Genomic DNA, 25,957 nt, shown 5'->3' with positions numbered 1-25,957 from the left:
ACACTGAGAAACAAGATTTTGTCATAGGAGAATGGGTGTTAGAAGCAGGGCATTTAACTCTGTAGGATGGGGTAAAATTCTGTGGTATGAGGCAAGGTTAAAGTACACTGATAGAAACATAGGAAAGGAATCCTATTTGGCTACTACCAAATTTCACTACCATGGCTGATACTGGTAAGAGACTAGTTAACAACCAAACTACACGATATTTTATGTTCACATTTGTATCAAGAACTACTTCTCTAGCTGGGCAAGGTGATATACACCAGTAATCCCAGCTTCTCAGAAGATCACAAGTTCAAGGCTAGCCTGGGCAATTTAGCAAGACCCTGTCTCAAAATAAAAAATTAAAAGGGGTAGGAATGTAGCTCAGTGGTAAAGTGCCCCTAGGTTCAATCCCCATTACAAGAAATCAAAATGAAACACTATCAATCCTATGTTTAAATGTTAAAAGAACCAAATTCAAATAATGTTTAGATTATTAATAGTCAGATTACATAAATGGCTAAAAATTGCCATTTATATCAATGTGTGTGTACACATAAACCTATACACTTGGATTTAATCACAGGTTCTAGTGGATAACTAGCTCTGTGGATTGGTCTATATTCTTATAGATTCCTAATAAAGAGATTTTTTTTTAAAAAAATTAAACACAAAATGTTTTTAAAAGTTCTCTCGCAGACATGAATATATTTTAAAGTATACATTAATAGTCAGCAGAATTTCTATTAACAGCAAATACCATAAAACATGCTGCTTTTAATTTACAGTTGATAAAGCAGCCTATCAAGTATTCTTCCTTACACATTACATTGATGTACACTGTTAAAACTGACAGTCATTTTGTAAATGGTCTGAAACTTTTCATCTTAGTTAATGCAGCTAACATGAAAATAAAGAGCATTTTAAAATTAAGTTATTGTAATGAGACCAAAACATTTTATAAAATCTATACCTCTTTTTTTCTTTTAAATTTGAATTAGATTGTATAATAATTTGACTTTAGTACTCTAAGACAGAGTTCACTTGCAGGATTACTGATTTTGATCTGGATAAAGCCCAGAAATTTATCTAATCCAGCCTCTTTCCTTAATTAGAAGAATGTGAGCTCAGAGATGAAATAATATAAGAACTTTAACTAGAACCTTGTCACCCAGTCTAGTGCGGTATTATACTCATCATTTTCAATCTTAATTCACAGTCTGGCTAGGATACAATATCCTTTCAAATAATCTTTCTTCCAACTCAATTTTCAGGAAAATGCATACTCCTCAATTAAAATTATCTTTCAGCCCAATAGATTCCTTGTTGAAGGTGTAACAACACCCTGTACTGGATCACTTTATTGCTATCATCAGACTCCTAGTTTGGGAAAACATACCATTCTTTTAAACGCCAGAATTACAACACCAATTTATTTAGCAAATTATACAGGTGAGTGGAAAAAGTGACCTGCCCAATTCTAGAAAAGGGTATGATACCAACACTGTCCCAATCAGAAGAAAAATCAGCTCTCTTCTCTTTAGCACTAGTGTAACAGGTCCCTGACTATTCTAACCCATTAAATGATGTGGTGGATGGGGGTCCCTTCACTGTCTTAGTTCATTTTTTCACACAGTGAACGGAAGTCCTATACAATCCTAAATGAAATTCACATTTTGTTTTGAATTTTTTCAAGCTTATCGTATGTGTGAGACATCAGATAAGCAATTTCTACTTTTCTCCTGTTAAAATAATAAAAAAAAATGTAAAGCTCTATAAATTGAAACTAAACAGGTTGGAGTAAGTTCTTAATTACACACCTAGCCTTTAGGTGCTTTGTCTTAGTGTTGGTGGCAAATATCTAAACAGTACAGATTTTTCTTTAGGGTAGATGAAAGAGTGTATCACAATAGCTCAAACCAAAGAAAGTGTTTGCATTTTGTAAATACAAGTCAGCAAAGACAAAAAATAAGATGTCCATTTTCCAAAAAATCAAAGAAATGCACAATCCAAACTTTTACAAAGTCTAACTTTTCTGCAGAACTCTTCACTTTAGTTTATGGCAAAAGTCACTAGATAGCACCTCTTCTTAGAATTACAATTTAGCATTTTCAACAAAATAATAACTCCCCTTGCATAGAGACAACTACTATTAGAAATCACAGATAGCACTTGAGAACAATAACATACAAATTTAAATCAAGGTATAATATCTAACTGACTTCAGGAGACTATAACAGTTTAAAAATATTAAAAGTTAAAATAATAGAAAAGCAAGGTCAAGCAGCAACATATTTCTAAACTGCTTTGTCATAATATTTTAAAATGTTATGTTTCTTACCTGACACAATTTGTCAAATAATGCTTAGACTATTAATAATCAGATTACACAATGAAGATACTTGTCGAAATGCAATCAAAGTCATGTTCTAATATATCTAATGTTTCTTGGATCTTCAAGATTCAACCATGTCTAAGCAACATATAAGTCTACACTCGGTTAAAATTCAAAGTTACTTTATTCATTTTCAATTCACTATCTAGTTCCTCACGTTTTTCCTTTTTAAAAACAAAAAAAAAAAAGTAAAAATTTACCATCACTTCTGAAGAAAACAAAGATGGAGCCTTTATCCTGTACTTGGTGACACTGTTACATATGAAGCACAGAGACTATTCCCTAATGTTTCTGGGAATACTTTTGCCAAGACAGGCATATTGATCTACAGGACTAAAATCAAACCTCAGCTCACCAACTGATACCCCCAATTCAATGTTTACTCGGTAATCCAAGGACCTATGTTCTTACTTATTGAAAATCAAGTATTCCATGCTGAATCCAAAGCACTCAAATGAAAAATGTAATCTGACAACATAAGGAACAGTCCCCCTATAACTGTTTATTAGAATGAGAATATATTCCAAATCAATAACTAAAAAAAAAAAAATCAAGTTACAGAGCATGCATAAAATACAAAGTAGCAATTTACAAACAGACAGTAGTATCTTTATAACCAATACACTAAAATAATAAAATGGCTACAGAAGAGAACCAAAAATGACTGACTACAGCAATGCCTTCCGTGTGCTCCACACATCATGAGCACCGCAAAAGACAGAAAATTAACTATGAAACATAGCAATCTATGCAAGCCCCCACATATATATTTTTTCAGATATCCCATCATCCTGAATAGTATCACTGCAGTTGACAAGTTTCAGAAAACTGCAGAGTAAGTGCTTAATATTATCCACAAGGAAGTAAAACTAAATATTAGTGTGCACATTTCTGAATGAGAAACTATTTAGTTGCTCCATTGATTTCAATAATGTAGTGGAAAAAAATTATTTTAGGTCTCTACAATGCCTAAATGCATTCTATTTGAACTCAAGGTACTATTTCATTTTACATACTAAAAGAATACATGCCTTTAAATGATACCACTTGAGCATAAATTACCTCCCTCTGTATTCTTTAGACACTAAAACCAAAGATTTAACTGGACTGTATTCCATTATACACTGTAAAATTCAAAGATAAGCATTGTTAAAATAATTACCCATGCCTGTTGGTGGATATGGTGATAAAACTAGGTTGCATTTCGCTCACTGGAAGGTTTTAAAACAAAATTAACACTTCAAAATTTGACACGTCCAGCATTAAACCTGTTATTGCCTAAGCAATAAAATGCCACATAATCTACTGCTGGGAAATGAGATCAGTTAAATGGTTTGGGCTGATCACTGAAACAGAGGCACCTCAGTCTTTCTAGTTTCCAGCCTGCCAGGCAGCACTATTTAACTTACAGCTACATAACTGTACCCCTAACCAAACCATAACAGTCTTTTGTATTTATTAAGATAATTCTGGTCCAGAAAAAAGTGCCCCCCACTCCAATCAATTTTGATGCTTACAAAAAATTTTAAAGTAAAGTTTACTAAACTACATAAACCTATTAAGGCATTTTAGAATTAACTTACAGAATACTGGAAAACTTTCAAACTCTCAAAATCTTGCTATGTTTACAGGGCAATTCTTAGATTTGCCAAAATACACACTGCATTGAGAGAAGAGTGTATTACTTATAACCTGCTCTGTGGCATAATAGCTTATTTCTAGGGTCTTCTTAGTTTGATTTGATCAAGACCAATAGGTCCAAGCATCAAGTGATCAAGTTCTACTGTGTCCTACAGTGACAGGCTTCCATGATGAAAAGTAAACAATAATTGAGGAATTCAAACATTCAGTTTATTAAACTAAGGCTAGTGAAGCCATAGCATGGAAAAAAAAAAAAAAGCTGCAGTCATTTGGGGCAAAGTGGATGATTTTATAAAGCTAAAATCAAAAGATTTAGGACATGGAAAAATTCATAAGTATGAGGAAGTAATGAAACACAGAAGTGACCACAAGAATTACAAATATATTTAAATCTCAGACCTGGGAAATGGACTATACACAGCCTTCTAGGGGAGAAGAAAAACGCCTTAGATGTTCTGACAGCACTGCACCTTTGGCTTGTTTTCAGTGGTTGGTGGAACATGAATAGGAACCACATTGTTGCTTGGAGACATGTCATTTTCACGTCTGTCTGACATTTGCTTCTGAGAAACAATACGGTATATCTCTGAATGAAGAGAAAAACCAAGAATACTTATTATAAATAAACCATAAAGACTTGGTATAAAAGATACAGATAAAATAAAGAACAGAGAACATATAAATTCAAAGTTTTATTTTCAAACAGCCACTGATTAGAATCAACCCATTACTGTAAAAAGAGAAACAAAGGCTTTTCCATTTCAGAGGGGAAGGTTCATCAGTCAATCAAACATAACTTGGTTTAAAAAGCATTACAAAATTTTTAGGCATAGGTTTGGATTAAATCATAAGAGTACTTTCAATCTACCTTTACCAAAAGAAGCCTACAAACATTGACATTGTGTAAATAAATAAACAAATCTGTATTACCAGACATATCAGGTATCTTCCTACGCTGTGTAGAGAAGAGCAAAACTTCATAAACACGGTAAAAGAAAAAGACTCTTGGAAGAGAAGTAGGAATACTAGCGACCTCCTATACTAAAGTTAAATTGTAATTAAATAATTATTCCAAAGAGGCAACTTAAGATTTTATATGCACTCTATTTTACTTTCATGACACTTACCAAGACTAATTGTTTAGTGTTTGCTTCCTTTACTAAACATTAAATTTATAAGAACTAAAACTGTATCTGTGAGGCAGATTCACTGAGCAGGCATTCACTGCTGTATCTCTAGTACACAGCATATAGTAGATGGTTGAAAAATAAAAAACTGCATGAATAAATGTAATTAAACTTCTCCACAGTGGTATCTGTATTTAATACATTTTATTTGGTCTTACTTTGACTAGATTATAAATTTCTTAAGAACACAGAATACGTCTTATTTATCTTTGTTGTCCCAATGCTCCTTCCAAATAAATACCTTCAAACTGTAAAGAAATTTTAAAAATGGAACAAATTTGACATGATAAACCTCCTAATAAGATGTACTAGGAAGTACACAATGTATGCCTCTACAGAAACTCAAGTATTTTTGCCAAAAATGGGTAAAACGAATTTAGCCATGAGGAAACAAATAAATTCAGATTAGATGAGAATAATGCTCTATATCTGTACTGCCCAATGGGGTAGACACTACCATTTAAGTTAAATAAAATTTATATACCAATTTCTCACCCATGAGCCATATTTCAAATGTTTAGTATCAACCTAAGGCTAGGGTCGATTCTACTTGATACCCCAGATATAAAACAGTTCCATCAATGTAATATGTGATTTTTTTAGTAGATTTTGGATTTTCCCAGTACCTCTCCTTATCCTTCCTCCTTACTTCCTTCCTCCAATCTCCTTCCTCAGCTCTACTGGTCTCCCTTTTATTTTCATGAGGTCCTTATTAAAATTGGAGAGCATCGTTTTGAGTCTGGCTTATTCCACTCAAAATGATGCTCTCCAGTTCTATCCATTTTGTTCCAAATGACATGATTTCATTCTTTATGGCTGAATAAAACACCATTATGTACATATACCACATTTTCTTTATCCATTCATCTGTTGATGGACACTGAGGTTGGTTCTATAACTTGGTTACTGAGAACTATGCTGCTCTACATGGGCGTGCATGTATCACTTAGGATGCTTTCTTGTAGAAAAATATCAAGAAGTGATATAGTTGGGTCATATGGTATTTCCATTCCTAGTCCTTGAGGAATCTTCAGAGTGATTTCCACAGTGGTTATACTAACTTACAATCTCACCAACAATGTATAAGTATTCCTTTCCCTCACATCCTCGCCAGCAGAATGACATGAAATCTCAGTACAGTTTTTTTTGTTTATTTTTTTTTAATGTGGTGCTGAGGATCGAACCCAGTACCTCACACGTGCAAGGCAAGCACTCTACCACTGAGCCACAACCCCAGCCCCTCAGTATAGTTTTGAATTGCATTTCCCTGAATGCTAAAGATGTTGAACTTTTTTTTTCAATTTTTTTGTAGTTGTAGATGTACAGAATACCTTTATTTTATTTGTTTATTTTTATGTGATGCTAAGGATCAAACCCAGTGCCTCACCCATGCTAGGCAAATACTCTGCCACTGAGCCACAGCCCTAGCCCCTTTTTTCTTTTTGTTTAAACATTATTTAATTAATTAATTTATTTAATATGGTACTGAGGCTTAAACTCAGTGCCTCATACATGCTAGGCAAGCCTGAGCCATAATCCTGGCCCTGAATATTTTTTCATATATTTGTTGGTCATTTAAATTTCTTCTTTTGAGGCGGGGCACAGTGGCACAAGCCTGTAATCCCAATGGCTCTGGAGGCTTGAGACAGGAGGATCAGGAATTTAAAGCCAGCCTCAGCAATGGCTGTTTAGTTGTTTTAAGGAGAGAAAATGCTCAAGTATCTAGTACCAAAGTGCCATAATATTTTCAAATTACTTTCCAAAAACTCAAAGTAGGGGAAATATATACATGCATTAAGAGAGAAACCAAATGTGGCAACAATTGATAAATCCAGATGATTATGGGTAGTCACTATATTATCTCTGTAATATTTGAAGATTTTTAAATTATAAAAGATATGAAGGGCTAGGATTGTGGCTCAGCGGTAGTACGCTCGCCTAGCCCAGGCGGGACCCGGGTTCAATTCTCAACACCACATAAAAATAAAGGCATTGTGTTGTGTCCATCTACACCTAAAAAATAAATATTAAAAAAAAGATATGAGGGGCTGGGGATGTGGCTCAAGCGGTAGCGCGCTCGCCTGGCGTTCATGAGGCCCGGGTTCGATCCTCAGCACCACATACCACCAAAGATGTTGTGTCCGCCGAGAACTAAAGAATAAATATTAAAAATTCTCTCTCTCTCTCTCTCTCTTTCTCTCCTTTCTCACTCTCTCTTTAAAAAAAAAAAAAAAAGATATGAAGTAAAAGTATATTTGCAAAATGATTTGAGAACACATCAATAAACTGTAATGTATGAATATCATTTGGAACCTAATTCAAACAGTAATAAAAAATTTTGAGTCAAAAAATTTTAATATTGTTTGAATAATAGATGATAATAAGGAATTATTGCCAATTTTTAATGTTTTGTTGTTGTTGTTGTTGTTGTTATGAGTTTAAGACCTAATCTTTTAGACACATATCCTGAATTAGTTAGGCACAAAATGATGTAATATCTGGGATTTGTTTGAAAATAATGGAGGAGGGAACAGGTGGAAGAAAGACTATGGCCAGCTGACAGTTCTTGATGGCTATCTGGGAGTTAAGATACTTTTCCATTTTCAATAGTTTAGAAAATTTCCATAAGAAAAGTTAAAGAAAAAGGAAAGTATTAATTGAATTACTACATTTTTTTCAAATTAAGAAAGAGGACTGGGGATATAGCTCAGGTGGTAGAGTGCTTGCCTCGATGCACAAGGCCCTGTACCACAAAATCAATCCCCAGCATCACCAAAAAAAAAAAAAAATTAAGAACGAATTCCTCAGAGATTAACAATAGCAAACTGTCATCAAATCAATGCATAAACTAATAAGAGCACTGACAAGTGCACAGAATGTACCTTTTCTTATGCTTTTTTTGGTGGAGTTGGTTAAAATTTAAGTCTGAGGGTGACAGTAGTTTAAATTTGAAGAAGTATTTGAGGAAAAAACTAGATTACAATAAAGACAAGCTGCTGATTAAAGATAAGAGGAAAAAAAACATAAAGGATACTATGAGTCTTCATTCTTATTCTTTTTCTTGACAGGAAGAGATGGGATGGGACTCTTATATAAGTTTTAACTTATTTTCAAGCTATTTTGAAAAAATTAGGAGAACAAAAACAAAAACAAAATGCAGGTTCTTACTTAAAAGGGCAAATGTAAATAATACCAAAGACAGGCAAAGGGAGACTTCTCAGAGAACACAGAGAAGTAAATAATTGAAGAGATCTCATTACAAAGCAAGAAATTTGAGCAGTGTTGTGTAACTGTCTCCAAGTACTACATACTTTAAAAAATGGATTAGTGCTGCATTTACTCCAGCAACTAAAAAGATATGTACTAATAAAAATACCAAAAAGCAATTAAAAACATTTGGAAATGTTGATCAGAAAATAAAGAAAATGTTGTTTTTCTTTCAAGAATAATCAGTTCTAAGAGGCTCTACAAGTAATTAAGTCTCTCCCAGCTAGGTGTGTCATTTAAGAAAAAAAAAAAAAAAGACTGATAAGAAAATAGGCAGGGCTGGGGTTATGGCTCAGCAGTAAGCATTCGCCTAGCGCATGCAAAGCCCTGGGTTCAATCCTCAGCATCACATAAAAATAAATAAATAAAGTAAAGGTATTCTATCCAACTATAACTAAAAAAATAAACAAATAAATATTTTAAAAAAGGAAATAGGAAGCAGGTACTTACTAGCTGGTATCTGATTAGAGAAGGTTATTTCAGTAGGAGAAAGAGGATGTGACTAGTAACTTGCTAAAACAAAAAGCAATATATATTTCCCCCTTTCAAGGGCACGTTCTCATTTAGAACCAAATGAACATTTAAACTAATTCCTGTGCAGTCCCTTTTCAAAATGTATAAAAATTAGGAAGAAAAGGAATCCTACTTTATCATTCTATCAGGATCTCCTGTAGAAGATCCAAATTAAAGTAAAATATTAATATAAAATAGCTTTAAATATAACAAGGTAAAGCTAAATAAAAAAGACACATACTTATTTCTACTCTACTGAAAGTGTGGATTAAGTGTTAGTAATTCTAAGGAAGTAAATGCAACTATTCCAAATTAGGTGATAAGAGTTAAAATTCTTGAGACATGGGGCTGGGGTTGTGGCTCAGTGTTGGAGTGCTTGCCTACCATGTGTGAGGCACTGGGTTCGATTCTCAGCACCAAATAATAAATAAGACAGTGTGTCCAACTACAACTAAAAAATAAATTAAAAAAAAAAAACCTCGACAATCTTCAAATATGTGAAAACAGAAACCTGCATTATTCTACTACAGTCTAGGTAGAGCTTTTAATTTGTTAGAGCTCTTCAAATTCATTGCTCACTACATAAGCTTCTCGAAAGTCAAAAAAAAAAAAAACCCACCCAATCTGACATACTTAATATGTTTTTTAACAGGCTACCCCATGCCAAGAACAAACAAACTACTATACCTAATTAAAATATTCTTATTACTCTAATATCTGAAAACTTTAGTCTCTTTTTTAAAAGGCCAATATGCTAAATGAATTAAAATTCTATCAGTCACAGAATAAAGAATTTGTCTTTAGCTGGACACGGTGGCGCACATCTATAATCCCAGCAGCTCCAGAGGCTAATGCAGGAGGATATGAGACTTCAAAGCCAGCCTTAGCAACTTACAGAGATCCTAAACAACTTGGAGAGACCTCTAAATAAAATACGAAAAGGAATGGGGCTGTGGCTCAGTGGTTAAGTGTCCCTGGGTTCAATCCCTGGTACAAAAAAAAAAAAAAGAAAAGAAAAGAAATTACAACACCTGTAACAATTAAGATAAACCAATTACCACAAGACTTTGCACTGAGAACAAGTCTGTGGCATTCCTGCTGAGAGTGTATAATATGAATTTAATGTCTTCATGAAGAAACATAGGACAAGCCCAAAATGAGAAACAGTACAAAATAACAGGCTTGTACCCTTCAAAAACTCAAATGTTTAAAAAAAAAAAAAAGAAAGAAAGAAAGCTGGGTGCAGTAGCGCATCCTGTCATCCCTGTGGCTCAAGAGGATGAGGCAGGAAGATCAAGAGTTTAAAACCAGCCTCAGCAAAAGCGAAGTGCTAAGCAATTCAGTGAGACCCTGTCTCTAAATAAAATACAAAATAGGACTGCGGATGCAGCTAATGGTTGAGGGCCCCTGAGTTCAATTTCCAGTACCCGGCCCCAGAAAAAGAAATCTGAAGGAACTGGTTCAGAAAACTGAAGAGATAAACCACCTGAATGAAATGCATGACCTGATCTCAAACTTTCTTTTGCTAGTAAGAAAATTACTAAGAACAGGGCTGGGGATGTGGCTCAAGCGGTAGCGCGCTCCCCTGGCCCTGGCATGCGTGCGGGCCGGGTTCGATTCTCAGCACCACATACAAACAAAGATGTTGTGTCCACCAAAAACTAAAAAATAAATATTAAAAAAAAAATTCTCTCTCTCTCTCTTCTCTTTAAAAAAAGAAAAAAGAAAGAAAATTACTAAGAACAGCTGGCAAAATCAGAATTAGATCTATAGCTGTTGATGTAGCACTATTCTGTTTTGATCACTGTACTATAGTTATGAAAAAAAAAAGTCCGTGTTTTTTAGAAAATACATACAGAAAAGTACTTAGGAATAAGAGGCAGTATGTCTGCCACTTACTCAGATGTGGCGCAGATTTTGAGACAGGATCACACTAATCTGCACTAAATTACTAAGGCTGGCCTTGAACTTGCAACCCTCCAGCCTCAGCCACTCAAATCAATGAGATTACAGGCAGCCCCACCATATGTAAGCAGAGCTTTAAAGTAAAAGAACAAAAGGCAGGAAATGTACTATGTGGATTTAGTTAGCCTGTGCTACACATGGCTTAGGAGGGGGCAATATCTGCTCTCAATTTCTTTTTTTTTTTTTTTTTTTTTTTAAAGAGAGAGTGAGAGAGGAGGGAGAGAGAGAGAGAGAGAGAATTTTTAATATTTATTTCTTAGTTCTCGGCGGACACAACATCTTTGTTGGTATGTGGTGCTGAGGATCGAACCGGGCCGCACGCATGCCAGGCGAGCGCGCTACCGCTTGAGCCACATCCCCAGCCCTGCTCTCAATTTCTTTGGCATATATCAGATGGAGGGGAGGTTTGCTGCCCTTTAGCTTCCATTCTCAGCATAAGAAAGCTGTTCTTATGGGGGGTGGGGAATTCAATCTGTTTCAATTTGATAAATAAATATGGGTGAAGGGTTATTTACAAATTCTTTGTTCTACTACTACAAACTTTTGTTGAGTTTGAAATTGTCAAAATGCAAAGTTAGAAGAAAAAATAAGAGTATGAAAAACATGGTTAGAAATTATTTCTTAGTGAGCTTCAGGAACAAAAACAAAACTGCACTGAAATACAGATTCTGAGCAATCTACTAGGCTAATTCATGTACCATCTATCTCTAAAACAATGCCACCAATAAAATCATCTTGTAGGCTGTGTATGGTGGCATATACCTGTAATACCAGTGACTCAGGAGTTAGGATGGCAAATTTGAGGCAGCCTAGGCAACTTAGAAGACCCTGTCTCAAAAATCTCAAAATAAAAATAAAAAGGGCTAGGCATATAGCTGAGTGGTAGTGCTCCCTGGGATTCATCCATACATTTCACAATGATTCCATAAGATGATTTTTTTTTTTTTTTGGTGGTGGTACAAGTGGTAGTGCTCCCTGGGTTTCATCACTCGTACCACCAAGAAAAAAAATCATCTTATGGAATCATTGTGAAATGCATGGATGTCAAGAATATCACAAATGCCACAGTCTATTCTAAAACAAACACTACAATTAACTCTTTTTTTTTAACTTTAATATTTATATTTTAGTTTTCGGCGGACGCAACATCTTTGTTTGTATGTGGTGCTGAGGATCAAACCCGGGCCGCACGCATGCCAGGCGAGCGCGCTACCGCTTGAGCCATATCCCCAGCCCTACAACTAACTCTTAATAACACAGATACACTTTCCAATACAAGATAATTCTGCATCTTAAAAATTAAAAAGCCAGCTGGGCGCAGTGGAGCATGCCTGTAATCCCAGAGGCTTGGGAGGCTGAGACAGGAGGACTGCAAGTTCAAAGCCAGCCTCAGCAAAAGTGAGGCACTAAGTAACTCGGTGAGATTCTGTCTCTAAATAAAATACAAAATAGGGCTGGGGAGATGGTTCAGTGGTTAAGCATCCCTGAGTTCAAACCCTAGTACAAAAAAAAAAAAAATTAAAAAGCTACTATTTTATTATTCCAACAATATCAAAATAAAACAAATTAGGGCTGGAGTTGTGGTTCAATGGTAGAGCGCTTGCCTAGCACATGTAAGGCACTGGGTTTGATCCTCAGCACCACATAAAAATAAATAAATAAAGATACTGTGTCCATGTACAACTAAAAAAGTATTTCTTAAAAAATTTTAAAAATAAAAAATTCTTCCTTAATGTTAAAGGTATAATTAATTGTAATGAGATTACTATTCTGTTTCCTGTTTTGTCCACTCTCACAGGAATACAAAAGGAAGAAAAGTTTAGAACAAACATCCTAACACATGCAAAACAACACAGAGGTCTGCTGCCATATGCAGTGATCTTTGATCCCAGGGATCAACATTCAGTTATGCAGGAAGCTGAGGAAACAGTAAATGTAAAGTAGAAAAGTAACAGTAAAACTAAAATCTTTGCTTTCAAACGACATTTAGCAGTAACAAAAAAGTTTGATCTAGGAGCTGGGATTGTAGCTCAGTGATACATCGCTTGCCTAGCACGTGTGGGTTTGATCCTCAGCACCACATACAAATAAATAAATGAAAAATAAAGTTATTGTGTCCATCTACAACTAAAAAAAAAATTTTTTTTAAACAGTTTAATCTAGAGGGCTGGAGTTGTGGCTCAGTGGCAGAGCGCTTGCCTAGCATCTGTGAGGCACTGGGTTCGATTCTCAGCACCACATATCAATAAATAAAAAATAAATAAATAAAGGTCCATTGACAATTTAAAAAATTAAAAAAAAAACAGTAACAATCTAGGGAAAATTTTAAGAAAATAGCTAGATGTTCATCTTTAAGGACAAAACAGCTTAATTTAAGTATTCATCACTGCTAATTAAGTTTTATGTCTGAGTGGGTCAGAAGTTTGAGATTAAAACGATACATACAACAATGAACTCCAAATGGAAAAAAGAACTGGCTTCATCTTCACTTAGTACCAGAACAAACTGCTAGAAATTGAGATTGGAATAAATGAGCTAGAATTACAGTAGAGGAGATTTAATAGGACATAAAAAATATCCTAACAATGAGGACTGCCTAAAAGGTTTTCTCAAGTGAGGTTTTCAGAGGCATGAAGAGTCTCAGACCTCTAAAGAGATTTAATTCACAAGTGTTAAAACACTGTGAATCCGAGGACAAGAGGGCTCAGTGACTTGAATTACACAGAAGCAACTAAAAAGTAAAAACCTTCAAACTCCTGAGTCTCAATGTAGTAGTCTATATGTTGACTCAATAAAATCTACACAAGGGGTTATAAAGAAAATAAGCAGAACTTGCAGACATACTGCATATTTAGTCAAATCTCACTTTGTTTGGTACAATCTGCAGTGAAACTTGACACACACAAGATTCTAAAGAAAAGTACTGTGTTCCCAAACTGTTTATCCAACTCTAGCACTAGTTGTTTAGTAACTGTATTCTTCAGATAACAAGACGATTCTAATAAAATAGGTATGTAAATCACTAATGTTTATTTTACGTTCAAGAAATTTCTTTTTTGCCATGCCTTACTTACTATTTAACTACTAATTTATCAAATATTCAGGGATAGCTAAGTACTTTATAGGCCCTAATTATACTCATTTTCACAGTATAGAGCAGACGTCTTAGTGACAGAACACTGTTTTCTGTGGGTTACAGAGACAAAGAAAAAAAAATAAGTAGAAATATGAGAATCAAGTTAGACCATATCAAATCGTATCTCAAGGTTTTAAAAACATAAGCCCTCTCTCAAAAAGAAAGTATTACCTCCCCAAAACATATTTGAATTTTACAGATGAACAAATTAAGGACTTGTTAAGGGTTAAGAAACTTGCCTAAGATTACAGAGCTAATAAAAAGCTAAAGAGTCAGGACTACCATAAGGCTTTCTTGTCCATGCTCTTAATTCCTAGGATTTTTTTACAGTAAAATAAGAGAATACTTTAAAAACTGGTGCTGCCTACAAAGTCTAAATTAACCTGTTACATCATAATGGGAAACTAATATTAAGAATTCTACATACAGACTTTTCAGAAAAATGCCACATAAGACTTCATTCCATATTAAAGACTATAACTCATGAGTTCTTAAAAGTAATACACAATCTAAAACTACTTAAAAGCAACCCATCAAAGTACTTATTAAAGGATTAAAACTATATTTGATGGTAATTTGGTCAAATAAAAAGTTAGGTAAATATGAGTCAGCACAAAAAAAGTCTTTAGGGAGACTGACCTGATCATCCACATTCCAAAACAGCATGAACTTTGTCCTTTCCGATTATTTGTTTAAACTTTTCTATATGGATCACTGGCTGACTTTATCTACAAGTAACATCTTGCTTCTATAATATATGATGGGAAAATTTTACCCTTGCTTTTTTCACTTAGATTTTAAAAAATAATTCCCCCTAGCCTTTTCTTTTCCTAGCCTAATTTCAAAAGGGCATTTATATCTTTCCATAGCCAAGATCTGAATATATACCTTGTAAAAGTACATTTGAACCTAACCTGTGATTTTGACCATGAAGTATAAAATACATGACCTAAACATATGGAAGTGAACGACTATTTTCAAAGTATTTTTCCCACTATAAACCAGATGAATTAGGATGATTGAAGTGCTTGCAACAAGCAAGGGTTCTACCTAATTTTATACTCTATAAACTACTCTTTCTGATAGCTCTCAAATGACGGTCCCAGATGGTATAATATATAGTTTCCTGATTAATTAATTTAAATTCCCTTCCTAAAACTTCCAATCCCACTGATAAAACATGAAAATGTCTTACCTGTTAGAATTGTCTGAAAAGCAGCTTCTACATTTGTGGAGTCTAGAGCAGATGTCTCGATGAATGACAAACCATTCTTTTCTGCAGAGACACACAAAAACTTCAGTCTTGTTAAGTTTCGGGGTTGTTTTGGTTTTTTGCAGTGCTAGGGATCAAACTTGCAGCCTCACAATGCAAGGGCTAAGACAAGCACTCTACCACTGAGCAGTATCTTCAGTCTAAGATCTGATTCCAGTAAGAAGTCAACAATCTTTCTTCTCAACCCCCATCCCCATGGTGCTGGAGGATCTAACACAGGGTCTTGCACATACTAAGTAGTCACTCTTACAATGAGCTTACCCTGGCCTTCATAAAAGGAAATAACTTCTTAGACCTCCCCAACTTCTGGACTGTTAAGGGCACCATTAAATTTACACTTTAGTAGATTAAAAATAACAGTGAGAAATTTCATTCAGATTTTTTTTTTTTTTTTAAATAAGATAGGGTCTTGCTATTTTGCCCAGGCTGTTCTTGAACTCCTCCCAAGTGGCTGAGACTATAGAACCCTAGAACCCACTACCATACCTGGTTAATGGGTTCTTAATTAAAATAAATAACTTGCTGTATCTAAATACTACCACTAGCAATGAATGATACTACTAAAATATAGTAAAACTCATCAAACACTCAGCTATTTCATCCTTCACTATCCTCCCTGTCAACCACACAGCTATGCTATCACTAAGAATTCTGTAACTGTATTATTTGAAATAAAGCTGCTTCTTGCCTACTACACTAAAATATGTTAAAGTATTACAATATAATAACTAGTGCAAGGTCATGACATTTACTAGCCAAGAATGCACAATGTTGCTTTCAGGTAATTGCCCCTACCAAAATGTCCACACCAGAACTCAGGCAAGAGACAAAAAAGTTATAGCTAAGCAGTGGAATCCCCCTAATGGTCCCTAACACTCCCTAGGAATTTAGACCCAGAATCAGCACAATGAACTTTCAAAACAGTTAATTCTTGCTGACTGTTCTTTTTTTGGTACCAGGGATTGAACCTAGGGGTGTTTAACCATTGAGCCACATCTCCAGCCCTTGCCCAGCCTGACCATTATTATCTTTCTGAAACTATTAAGATCTATTACCATCACTGGAAGTATATCAAAACTGCAAAACATTAACAGTAAGAAATACTGAATCACTGTAATATCATGGAATTCTGTAATATCATGGAATTCATATTACTAACCTGCAAAAGCTCTTGCTTCATCTGTAGGAACTGCCCTGAGATGACGTAAATCACTCTTATTGCCCACAAGCATGATAACAATGTTACTGTCAGCATGATCTCTCAGTTCTTTCAGCCATCGCTCTACATTTTCATAAGTGAGATGTTTAGCAATGTCATAAACTAATAAGGCACCTACAGCTCCACGATAGTACCTGAAAACAGAAACATACATTTAACTATCCAAAAAACAAACACAGATAAAAGTGAACATCAGGAAGAACTCAAGATATGGATCATATATTTTTTTAAAACCATACTTATAATTTCTACAAATTCCTGATATTGGAATTCTTAAAAGAAAACAGTATAACAGTCCCTTTTATATGCAATATCACTTTAAACAGTTATCTGCAGTCAACCATAGACCAAAAATATTAGACAAAAATTCTAGAAATAAACAATTTATGAGCTACAAATCAGTGCCATTGTGAGTAGCATGATGAGCTCCTACTCCATCCAGGCCAGGACATGATTTATTCCTTTCCCCAGTGTATCCTTATGGCATAAACTACCCACCTGTTAGTCACTTAGAACCCCTCACAGTTATCAGATCAGCTGTCATAGTATCACAGTGCTTGTGTTCAATAACCCTTATTTAATAATGACTTCAGGGCTGGGGTTGTGGCTCAGTGGTAGAGCACTTGCCTAGCACATATGAGGCACTGGGTTTGATCCTCAGCACCACATAAAAATAAATAAATAAAATAAAGGTATTGTGTCCATTTACAACTAAAAAAATATTTTAAAAAATGACTTCAAAAGCAAAAGTAGTGATGCTGGCAATTCAGATACCTCAAAGAAAAAACCATAAAGTGTTTGATTTTAGGGATCTACTGGGGGTCTTAGAATATACCCAAGGTGAATGAAGGACTATTCTACCTTTTCCAATATCAAAAGTCAGCTAATTCACTAGATGCCAACCTATTTCAAAGAACTTGAAAAACATGAAACTTACGCTGATGTTATAGCTCGGTATCGCTCTTGCCCTGCTGTGTCCCAAATCTGTGCCTTTATTGTTTTTCCATCAACCTGGATGCTTCTTGTTGCAAACTCTACTCCAATAGTGCTTTTGCTTTCCAGATTAAACTCATTTCGAGTAAATCGAGATAGGAGATTACTCTTTCCAACACCAGAATCACCAATAAGGACAACTAAAAAAGAAGAAATTAACGTCAGATTAATGAGGCAAAAACATTCAGAGTATCTTCATAATTTCAACAGAATGCAATATGGCTTCAGAGTAAATAAAGCAAAAAAAAAGATAGGGTATTTGAATTTTAAAGAGGGATGGGAACAAGGTACTGAACAGCCCATGTTCTTGACCTATGTCCTACCAAGTGATAAAACCAGTCTATTCTCTTTAACCTATTTCTACCTGCAAAAATACAGTATGCTGTCTTAAAAAGAGTACCCACCCACGCCTCTTTTTTTTTTTTTTTTTTTTGAGGTGAAGGAACAATGCTGGGAATCAAACCCAGGGCCTCACAAATGCTAGGCAAGCACTCTACCAAAAACCTATGCATCCAGCCCTGAAAAACACAATTTTAATCATAGGTACACTAGTCAATTACTACCAATGCTATATCAACGTGATATTAAAATACACCAGAACCAGGTATACTGGTGCACACCTGTAATCCTAGCTGCTGAGGAGGCTGAGGCAGGAGGATGGCGAGTTCAAAGCCAGCTTTAGCAATGGTGAAGCGCTGAGCAACTCAGTGACACCCTGTCTCTAAATAAAATACAAAATAGGGCTGGAGATGTGGCTCAGTGGTCAAGTGCCATAAGTTCCATCCTCAGTACAAAAAAAAAAAGCATCAGAAATGAAAAAAAAAAAAAGGCATCTGAATTTTAAAAAGGGATGGGAGCAGGGAGCTGAATAAAATGATGTTGGTAGATGAAGAAGAGAGTGAATACATTACACTTAACTTCATCAAAGATCAAATATGATGGTAAGAATACTTCCACAAGATGAAACATTTTAAATATGAGACATCAGGTTTACAAACTTTGCTGTTCAGATCACAGAAACTACAATGACCTTTACTCATAGAAACCACAATGACCTTAATAGCTGAATTTATCAGACTGACACAAAGCTAAAGAATAACACTCCTGCACCCCCCTCCACAAATAAAAGCCCCACCTCCCTAAGGATAAACAGAGGCCCTAAACCAGGTGTGGCGACACACACCTGTAAAGCCAGTGGCTCAGGAGGCTGCGGCTGGAGGACCACAAGTTCAAAGCCAGCCTTAACAACTTAGTGAGGTACAGAGATCCTGTCTCCAGTAAAAATAGAAAAAAAGGGCTGGGGATGTGGCTCAGTGTTAAGTGCCCCTGGTTCAATCCCCCACTCCAAAAAACAAACAAACAAACAAACAGAGGCCCTAGGAAGTTAACTAATAACTGGCATACTGTGAGTCAAAACCAAAGCAAGAAGGACACATACTTTTACTAATGACTTCATGAATCTTTTTAAAAATGGGCTTTGATTAGATGAATTTATTTCCTGTGATTTCTGTAAGAGGCAGTTTTATTTACTAATGTTTTCACCTAAGGAATAACATACTTTTAAGAATTTCAAAAACAATGGGAGCAAACACACCAATAATCCCTGGCTATTCTGCTACTCTGGATACTGAGGCAGGAGGACTGCAAGTTAGAAGCCAACAACTTAGTGAGACCCTGTCTCAAAACAAAAAAAATAAAAGGAGAATAGGTGTAGCTATGTGGTGGAGCACTTGCCTAGTATGAACAACTCCCTGGGTTTAATCACCAGCAAAAAAAGAAAAAAGAAAAGAAAAAAAGAAAGAAAGAAAAAGCCTAAGGATGTTGCTTAGTGGTCAGGGCACCACTTGGTTGAATCCCCAATAAGGAGGAAAAAAGTTTTAAAGCATTTCCGATGTGAATTAGAGACCAAAATGAGTTCATCAGTTTACAGAATCTGAGGTAGATACCATTTTTTCCTTTGTAAAAATTGTTATTGGCATTTCAGGAAGCACTGCATTTATTCTTACTGTTGATCACTAATGTTTCTTACCATCTAAACTAGCTGATGAATTTAAACACCAGGATTATAAAGTCCCACATACAAGAATAAGGCCAAGGAATCAGACCAGGCCTTTATCAGGAGACGGGGATTTGGTCATACAGGTGGAAAGGGAGGTAAAAACATGTATGATCTCACTACACTCTGGTCAGAGGAAAAAGAGTTCATTATGTATTCATTTCTTGTAACAGAATCTAATATAAGCTGGCCTCTGAACAATCTTGGACACAGGACATTATCAAATGCATCTCTTTCTGGCTTCCCCTATCAGCCGATTCAGCAAGAAATCATCCAGGCAGCAGTGACTCCATGTAGCACAAAGAATAGTTATTTCTAACTATACAGTCAAGTACAGGATGTCAAAGGTGCTCTGGCAAACACAGATATATTATTACATGCTTTTATTTGGATATGAGGGAAGAAGATGGCAAGGTCATGAAAACAATGTACAAAAATAATGCCCTTCGATGTTCATAGCAGCACAATTCACAATAGCAAGACTGTGGAACCAACCTAGATGCCCTTCAATAGACGAATGGATAAAAAAATGTGGCATTTATACACAATGGAGTATTACTCTGCATTAAAAAATGACAAAATCATAGAATTTGGAGGGAAATGGATGGCATTAGAGCAGATTATGCTAAGTGAAGCTAGCCAATCCCTAAAAAACAAATGCCAAATGTCTTCTTTGATATAAGGAGAGTAACTAAGAACAGAGTAGGGACGAAGAGCATGAGAAGAAGATTAACATTAAACAGGGATGAGAGGTGGGAGGGAAAGGGAGAGAAAAGGGAAATTGCATGGAAATGGAAGGAGACCCTCAGGGTTATTATACAAAATTACATACAAGAGGAAGTGAGGGGAAAGGGAAAAATAATACAAGGGGGAGAAATGAATTACAGTAGAGGGGGTAGAGAGAGAAGAGGGGAGGGGAGGGGAGGGGAGGGGGGATAGTAGAGGATAGGATAGGAAAGGCAGGAGAATACAACAGACACTAGTATGGCAATATGTAAATCAATGGAAGTGTAACTGATGTGATTCTGCAATCTGTATACAGGGTAAAAATGGGAGTTCATAACCCACTTGAATCAAAGTGTGAAATATTATATATCAAGAACTATGTAATGGGCTGGGGATGTGGCTCAAGCGGTAGCTCGCTCGCCTGGCATGCATGGTTCGATCCTCAGCACCACATACAAAGATGTTGTGTCCGCCAAAAACTAAAAATAAATATTAAAAATTCTATCTCTCTCTCTTCTCTCTCACTCTCTCTTTAAAAAAAAATAACTATATAATGTTTTGAACAACCAACAATAAAAAAAATAATAATGCCCTTTAAATTTTATAGGATGATCAGCTGATAGGTTAGTTCCCAAGACCTACCATTCTAGTTACAAAGTCAAGTCCCAGTTTCAATAATAGTCTACCTATTAATAGAATACAATCACTGAAGCTTAATTCAAGAGGCTAGATATTCTGCTGAAGAAATTTTTAAATCAATTCTAGCCCTACCTGAGCAGTATAAAACACTAACTTGAGGTGTGAACAGCTAAAGGAAAAAACAAAAGATTAGAACACTTCTACTTTATAGGCACTTCATATCAATCAGTAATTCATGAGCCAGTCATGTGAACAAGACATCTAGAATGACATCACCTTTAGAAAATTAGAATTCAAGTTTTGGGTTCTTCCCTTTTGACCTCCACTTTTAACTAGATTAAGTTCATTATTTCACCAACCTCAAATCCTTATGCTGCCATAGAGACAGTGAGGGAAATTTTTCCCCTCAATGTAACCAATTAATTTTAATATCATAAAGAAGTTACATTCATCTGAAAATAACTCAAAATTCACGAATGCTTTATATAATATATAATAATTATCTCAACTAGACTGGGCAAATTTGACAGAATTAAGACTAGCAACTTGTTAAAGGATATCTTAAATGACAACAGAAGACATGGTTTCATAAGAAGAGTCTTGCCAAAAAGATGCTGAGGAAAGCTGCTTGTATTCAGCTACCAAATTAGGTTCTCTAATAAGTAAATAGAAAGATGAAAGCAACGTAAGAGAATTAACTGGCTATGATGAGTTAAAAAACAAAACTTCACAGACCTTCCTTAATTGACTCTAATTTAAATAATTATGATTAAAGCAGTTTTTTTCATTTAGATGACAATATTTAATTACTTCTTTATTTCTGGGGGTTTAACCCAGAGCCTTGTGCATAAGCTCTACCACTGGGCTACACCCCCAATTCCTTGGTTGCTTTTTAAAAATATGATAAACTGAATGATTATTCTATTATTCAAGAAAAGAATTTGCAATAACTTTTCTCTGTTGTCTATGACTAGTATCTTAATACTTCCCTTTAAACATTTTACAATTATAAGCCATCTATATGGCACACATGTAGTAAATAACAAGGTAAATAACAGAATCTAAACATTAACAGAAACTAAGCATTTTTTAAATTCCAAAATAATCTGACAGTATTTATCTTCAGTTGGTTAGCCCTATCCTCTGAAATTTAACATTATCTCTATACCTAATACTAAATTTGTTTATATACAAAACTCAAAGATCAGACTGCTAAATACTATAAAGCAGAATACACATAGTAATTATCCATTATTTAATAAAAATTTCCCACCTCTTCAATCACTTAGTTTCATACTTTCTCCAGCAAACTAATTTACTGAACTAAAATTTAATCCAATACATCACATAACATCAGCTCTAGATGTTATCAACTGAAAGAGTAACTGATCATTTTCACACTGGTTTTCATAAACTTGAAGATATTCTAATTTCTAAACTATATTAATAGTCTAATCTCATCAAAAGTCTTTAAAATACATTCAGTAAGGCAGAAGTCTAGCAAGTTTTTCCAGATTCAGCAGAAACAAAGTTGCTCAACCAAAAGTTGTGAAAGAAAAACTACCAAGATGTACAACAGCGATGTTCCTATGATCATTCGTACAGTCAGTTGATGGTTAATGAAAATGCCCTAAATAACCATCTACCTTCCCAGTGATATTCAGAATATGTGACTTCAAATGGATTGCTTCTTCCACAATATATGTAAACACAAACTATGACTGATGTTCACTTCACCTGTGTCTCATAAAAAAACTTATTCCTGGGCTGGGGCTGGGGCTGAGTGGTAAAACACTTGCCTAGCATGTGTGAGGCACTGGGTTGGATTCTCAGCTCCGCATATAAATAAATGAATAAAATAAAGGTTCATTAAATCTAAAAAAATTTTTTTTAAAAATCTTATTCTGCCTAGTCCCAAACATATACATCCCAAAAGTCTCACTGTAGAGCTTGTACAGATATATGTACATTAATTTATTCAAAACAAATACATAATTTAGAATAACTATCCCAATCTCCCCACATTACATTACCCTTATACCATTCCACCACACACTTATAAAAATATCTCTTTATTTTCAACTGGTTAGTTATAAACTATAACTCCAGTTCTATCAACTATTAATTATGCTACAGTAAGCCTTCTTCCAAGTAGATATAGCTGCAGTTCATCTAAAATCACTTTAAAATGATTCTTGCTTTGTTTTAAAATAATTATATAAATAAAAAAATTGGCTAAGTAATCAACAATGAGGTTTAAAAAAAAAGTGACTCATATCCTGTAGGAGTTTATAAAAAGTGGAAATTCTTCTCAGCAGAATTTTTAAACACCCTACCTTAGACAGCAAAATGTTCAACAAAATGAAAAAATAACACATAAAAACATAAAGTGCTTTAGAAATTCCCTAGTTTTGTTCCTTCACTAATATGTAAATGCTCTTATAATATACAAAGATTTAAGAAAAACTAAAAAAAAGTCAGTCACTTCTTTCATCTTATTACCATTTACTGAGTTCAGGAGCTAAAATTTTATTGTCTTGTTTATATTCCTCACAACACTTCTGAGAAACAGGTATTACGGTATTTCCTTTTTATAGATGAGGAACTGAGGCTCAAAAAAGAAAAAAAACTAATTTTCCCAAGGTCACAAAGCAAATGTTAACTCTGTCAGGATTTTAAACCAGGTGTGATTTCAAAGCTCTATTTTCTCATTGTTAGAAGTATGATTTAACACCAAAACTAAATTAAAATTCCATAAGCCAATCCAGGAAAATTATCATTCTTGGAAGGAGGGGCTTTCTATAACCGATGTAGTTCCCAAACAAGAGAAATACCTTGATAGTCTATCTTGTTCAAAATTACTTCAGAGGAAGCTACCTGCCCACTGCTATTATACAGTATTTTAAAAAACAAACCTCCTTTTAATGACTAAACCCCAAAGTCTTCAGGGACTCAAGTAATTTCATGTCACTTCAGATGCCTTCAGCAAACAGTGTGCAAATACTCCATGTCTCCTTTTTGTAGTTGTAAAATTAAATACTCTTATCTGAAAATTACCTTCCAATATGAAGAAAAGGGTGATAAGGAAGATACTCACCCTATATAATAGAATATACTTCTCAGAGGAGTAAGTATATATCATCAACTAGTATAAAAAATTTGCAAAGTATTGGTAAAGCAAAGAAATGTTTCCTGCTTTGTTTAGTCAATCATTCTTAGCACCCAATGGCAAAGTCAGGAAAAGTCATCATGCTGAACATTCTTTTTAAACTCCACCCTCCACAGTAAAGATTTAATAGCAATGGCTTCTTCCCCCCTGGTAATGATCTTTGTTCAGCACACTACTGATTGCTGCCCTTCTAATTCAGCAGCAGAAAAAGACTATCAAAGTGAGAGCCCATTCACTGAACAAAAAAAGCATTCACTGTAGTCTTTTCTCAGTGAAAGCTGTATCTTTTATCTTTGTTGATTGAAAAAAAAATTATTTGGATTCTTTTCAGACTCAACTCATCGGCACTGCTTTCTACCCACTCCCCATCCTCCAATATCTGTCCACGGGCACTATATGTTTCCCTACCTTATAATAAATATAAATTTAACCAAAAAGAGTACACAAATACCACCCACCACCCACCCCACCTCCCACCGTTTGGGAAAGGTATACGGCCAACTAGGGCTCTTCCCTTCCTGTTGGATCCTCCCAGTGTTGCAGCAGGAAGCAACCAGTCCATAGTGATAAGCAAGCTAGTATTTGGGCAGGGCACAACCTTTCCTGTTCAGGAACTGGGCCTTCAGGTCTGGCAAGGATACAGCCACCACCCATCCGCAACCCTTTCTCGCGAACGAAGTGAAGATTTATCCCGGGCTAGCTGCAGCTGGGTAAAGACAGCAGGAGGAAAAAAGGCTAGGTGGGAAGTCCTATCAGCCTGCCGGGTCACTGCGACAAGTGCGCGCGTGGGTGATGGACAACCCCTCCTGCCCTCCTATCCACCACCCGGGTCGTACCGGAGAAGACATAGGAGCTTTAAACACAATTTGAGGAGGGCAGGCAGAGAGAGGGGGGGTGCCTATCAGCTGGGAACCAGGGAGCAGTACCACCAGAAGGTTACTGACCGCGAGAACAGCGAGGCGGGTAGGGGTGGGGGTGGGGGACCTCGGCCCGCTCGGATTTTATGGGGACCTGGCCCCGGGACAGGAGAATCTAGCAAAGAGGGGCGGCCACCCGAGGGAGGGGCGATGAGGAGACGCAGAGGAAAGGCTCACTCTCAGGGAAAGGGGGGGCAGATTAAAAAAAGACCTGTAGTGGGAGTCCGCGGCCAAGGATAAGCCCAGAGGAGAGAAGGGCCGGTCGGAGGGGATGTGAGTCGGGGAAAGAGCATCCAGAAAGGGAGGGGGCGCTAAGCTCGAAACCAGAGATGGTGGGAGGGGCAGCGGAGCCCCAGAACCCAGGGAAGGAATTACACGATTTAGGAGAAAGCAGTCCGCCGTGAGAAGGACACGGTGAGGGGCTCTCAGGCTACGGAGGCCTACGGGGCCCGCTAGGAGACAAATGTGTGATCGGACCCACCGTCTGAGGGGAGGAGAGGCGATAACCAGGGGACCGCAGGACGAAGGGCTGACTGAGGCAGGCCCATTTCAGTGCAGGGGCGGCCCGCACGCGGGTCCCCCGGGAGTGTCCCGGGCCCCCGCACGGGACTTGGTCGACAGTGCGAGAGCCGACGGCCTCACCTTTGAAGAGGTAGTCGTACTCGTCGTCGCGGGTGCCCATTGCGCGGCCGAGGAGCGAAGGGGCGGGAGCAGCAGTGGTATCGGTGGGACCAGGGGGCGTCGCTGCAGGGGTAACCCGAGCGCCGAGCTTCAGCTGCCGGACCCGGTGAAGAGTCCCTCCCTGCCGCTGCGCCACTTCCGGCAAGCCCCAGCCCCTAAGGGGAAGTACTTCCGGGGAGGTGGCGTCGTGCCCCG

The 25,957-nt window shown here is 36.3% G+C and overlaps 1 protein-coding gene across 2 annotated transcripts; it reads right to left on the bottom strand.

Annotated features, from left to right (window-relative positions):
- Positions 1 to 3,719: 3,719 nt before the first annotated feature.
- Rab11a (RAB11A, member RAS oncogene family) lies at positions 3,720 to 25,901 on the bottom strand. 2 transcript variants are annotated; one of them, XM_026384817.2, is made up of 5 exons: positions 25,724 to 25,901; positions 17,519 to 17,714; positions 16,522 to 16,715; positions 15,285 to 15,365; positions 3,720 to 4,607 (listed from the first exon to the last, which is right to left on the bottom strand). In XM_026384817.2, exons 1-5 carry the CDS (start codon positions 25,761 to 25,763, stop codon positions 4,468 to 4,470), a joined length of 651 nt encoding a protein of 216 aa, XP_026240602.1. In that variant the 5' UTR covers positions 25,764 to 25,901; the 3' UTR covers positions 3,720 to 4,467. The 2 variants fall into 2 exon arrangements, with proteins under 2 accessions (XP_026240602.1, XP_026240601.1); XM_026384816.2 differs by lacking the exon at positions 25,724 to 25,901 and adding an exon at positions 25,563 to 25,685.
- Between the last annotated feature and the right edge of the window lie 56 nt (positions 25,902 to 25,957).

This window comes from Urocitellus parryii, chromosome 6 (genome assembly GCF_045843805.1).
Source record: "Urocitellus parryii isolate mUroPar1 chromosome 6, mUroPar1.hap1, whole genome shotgun sequence".
NCBI classification, from domain to species: Eukaryota; Metazoa; Chordata; class Mammalia; order Rodentia; family Sciuridae; genus Urocitellus; species Urocitellus parryii.
This window is presented reverse-complemented; position numbering and strand designations above follow the sequence as displayed.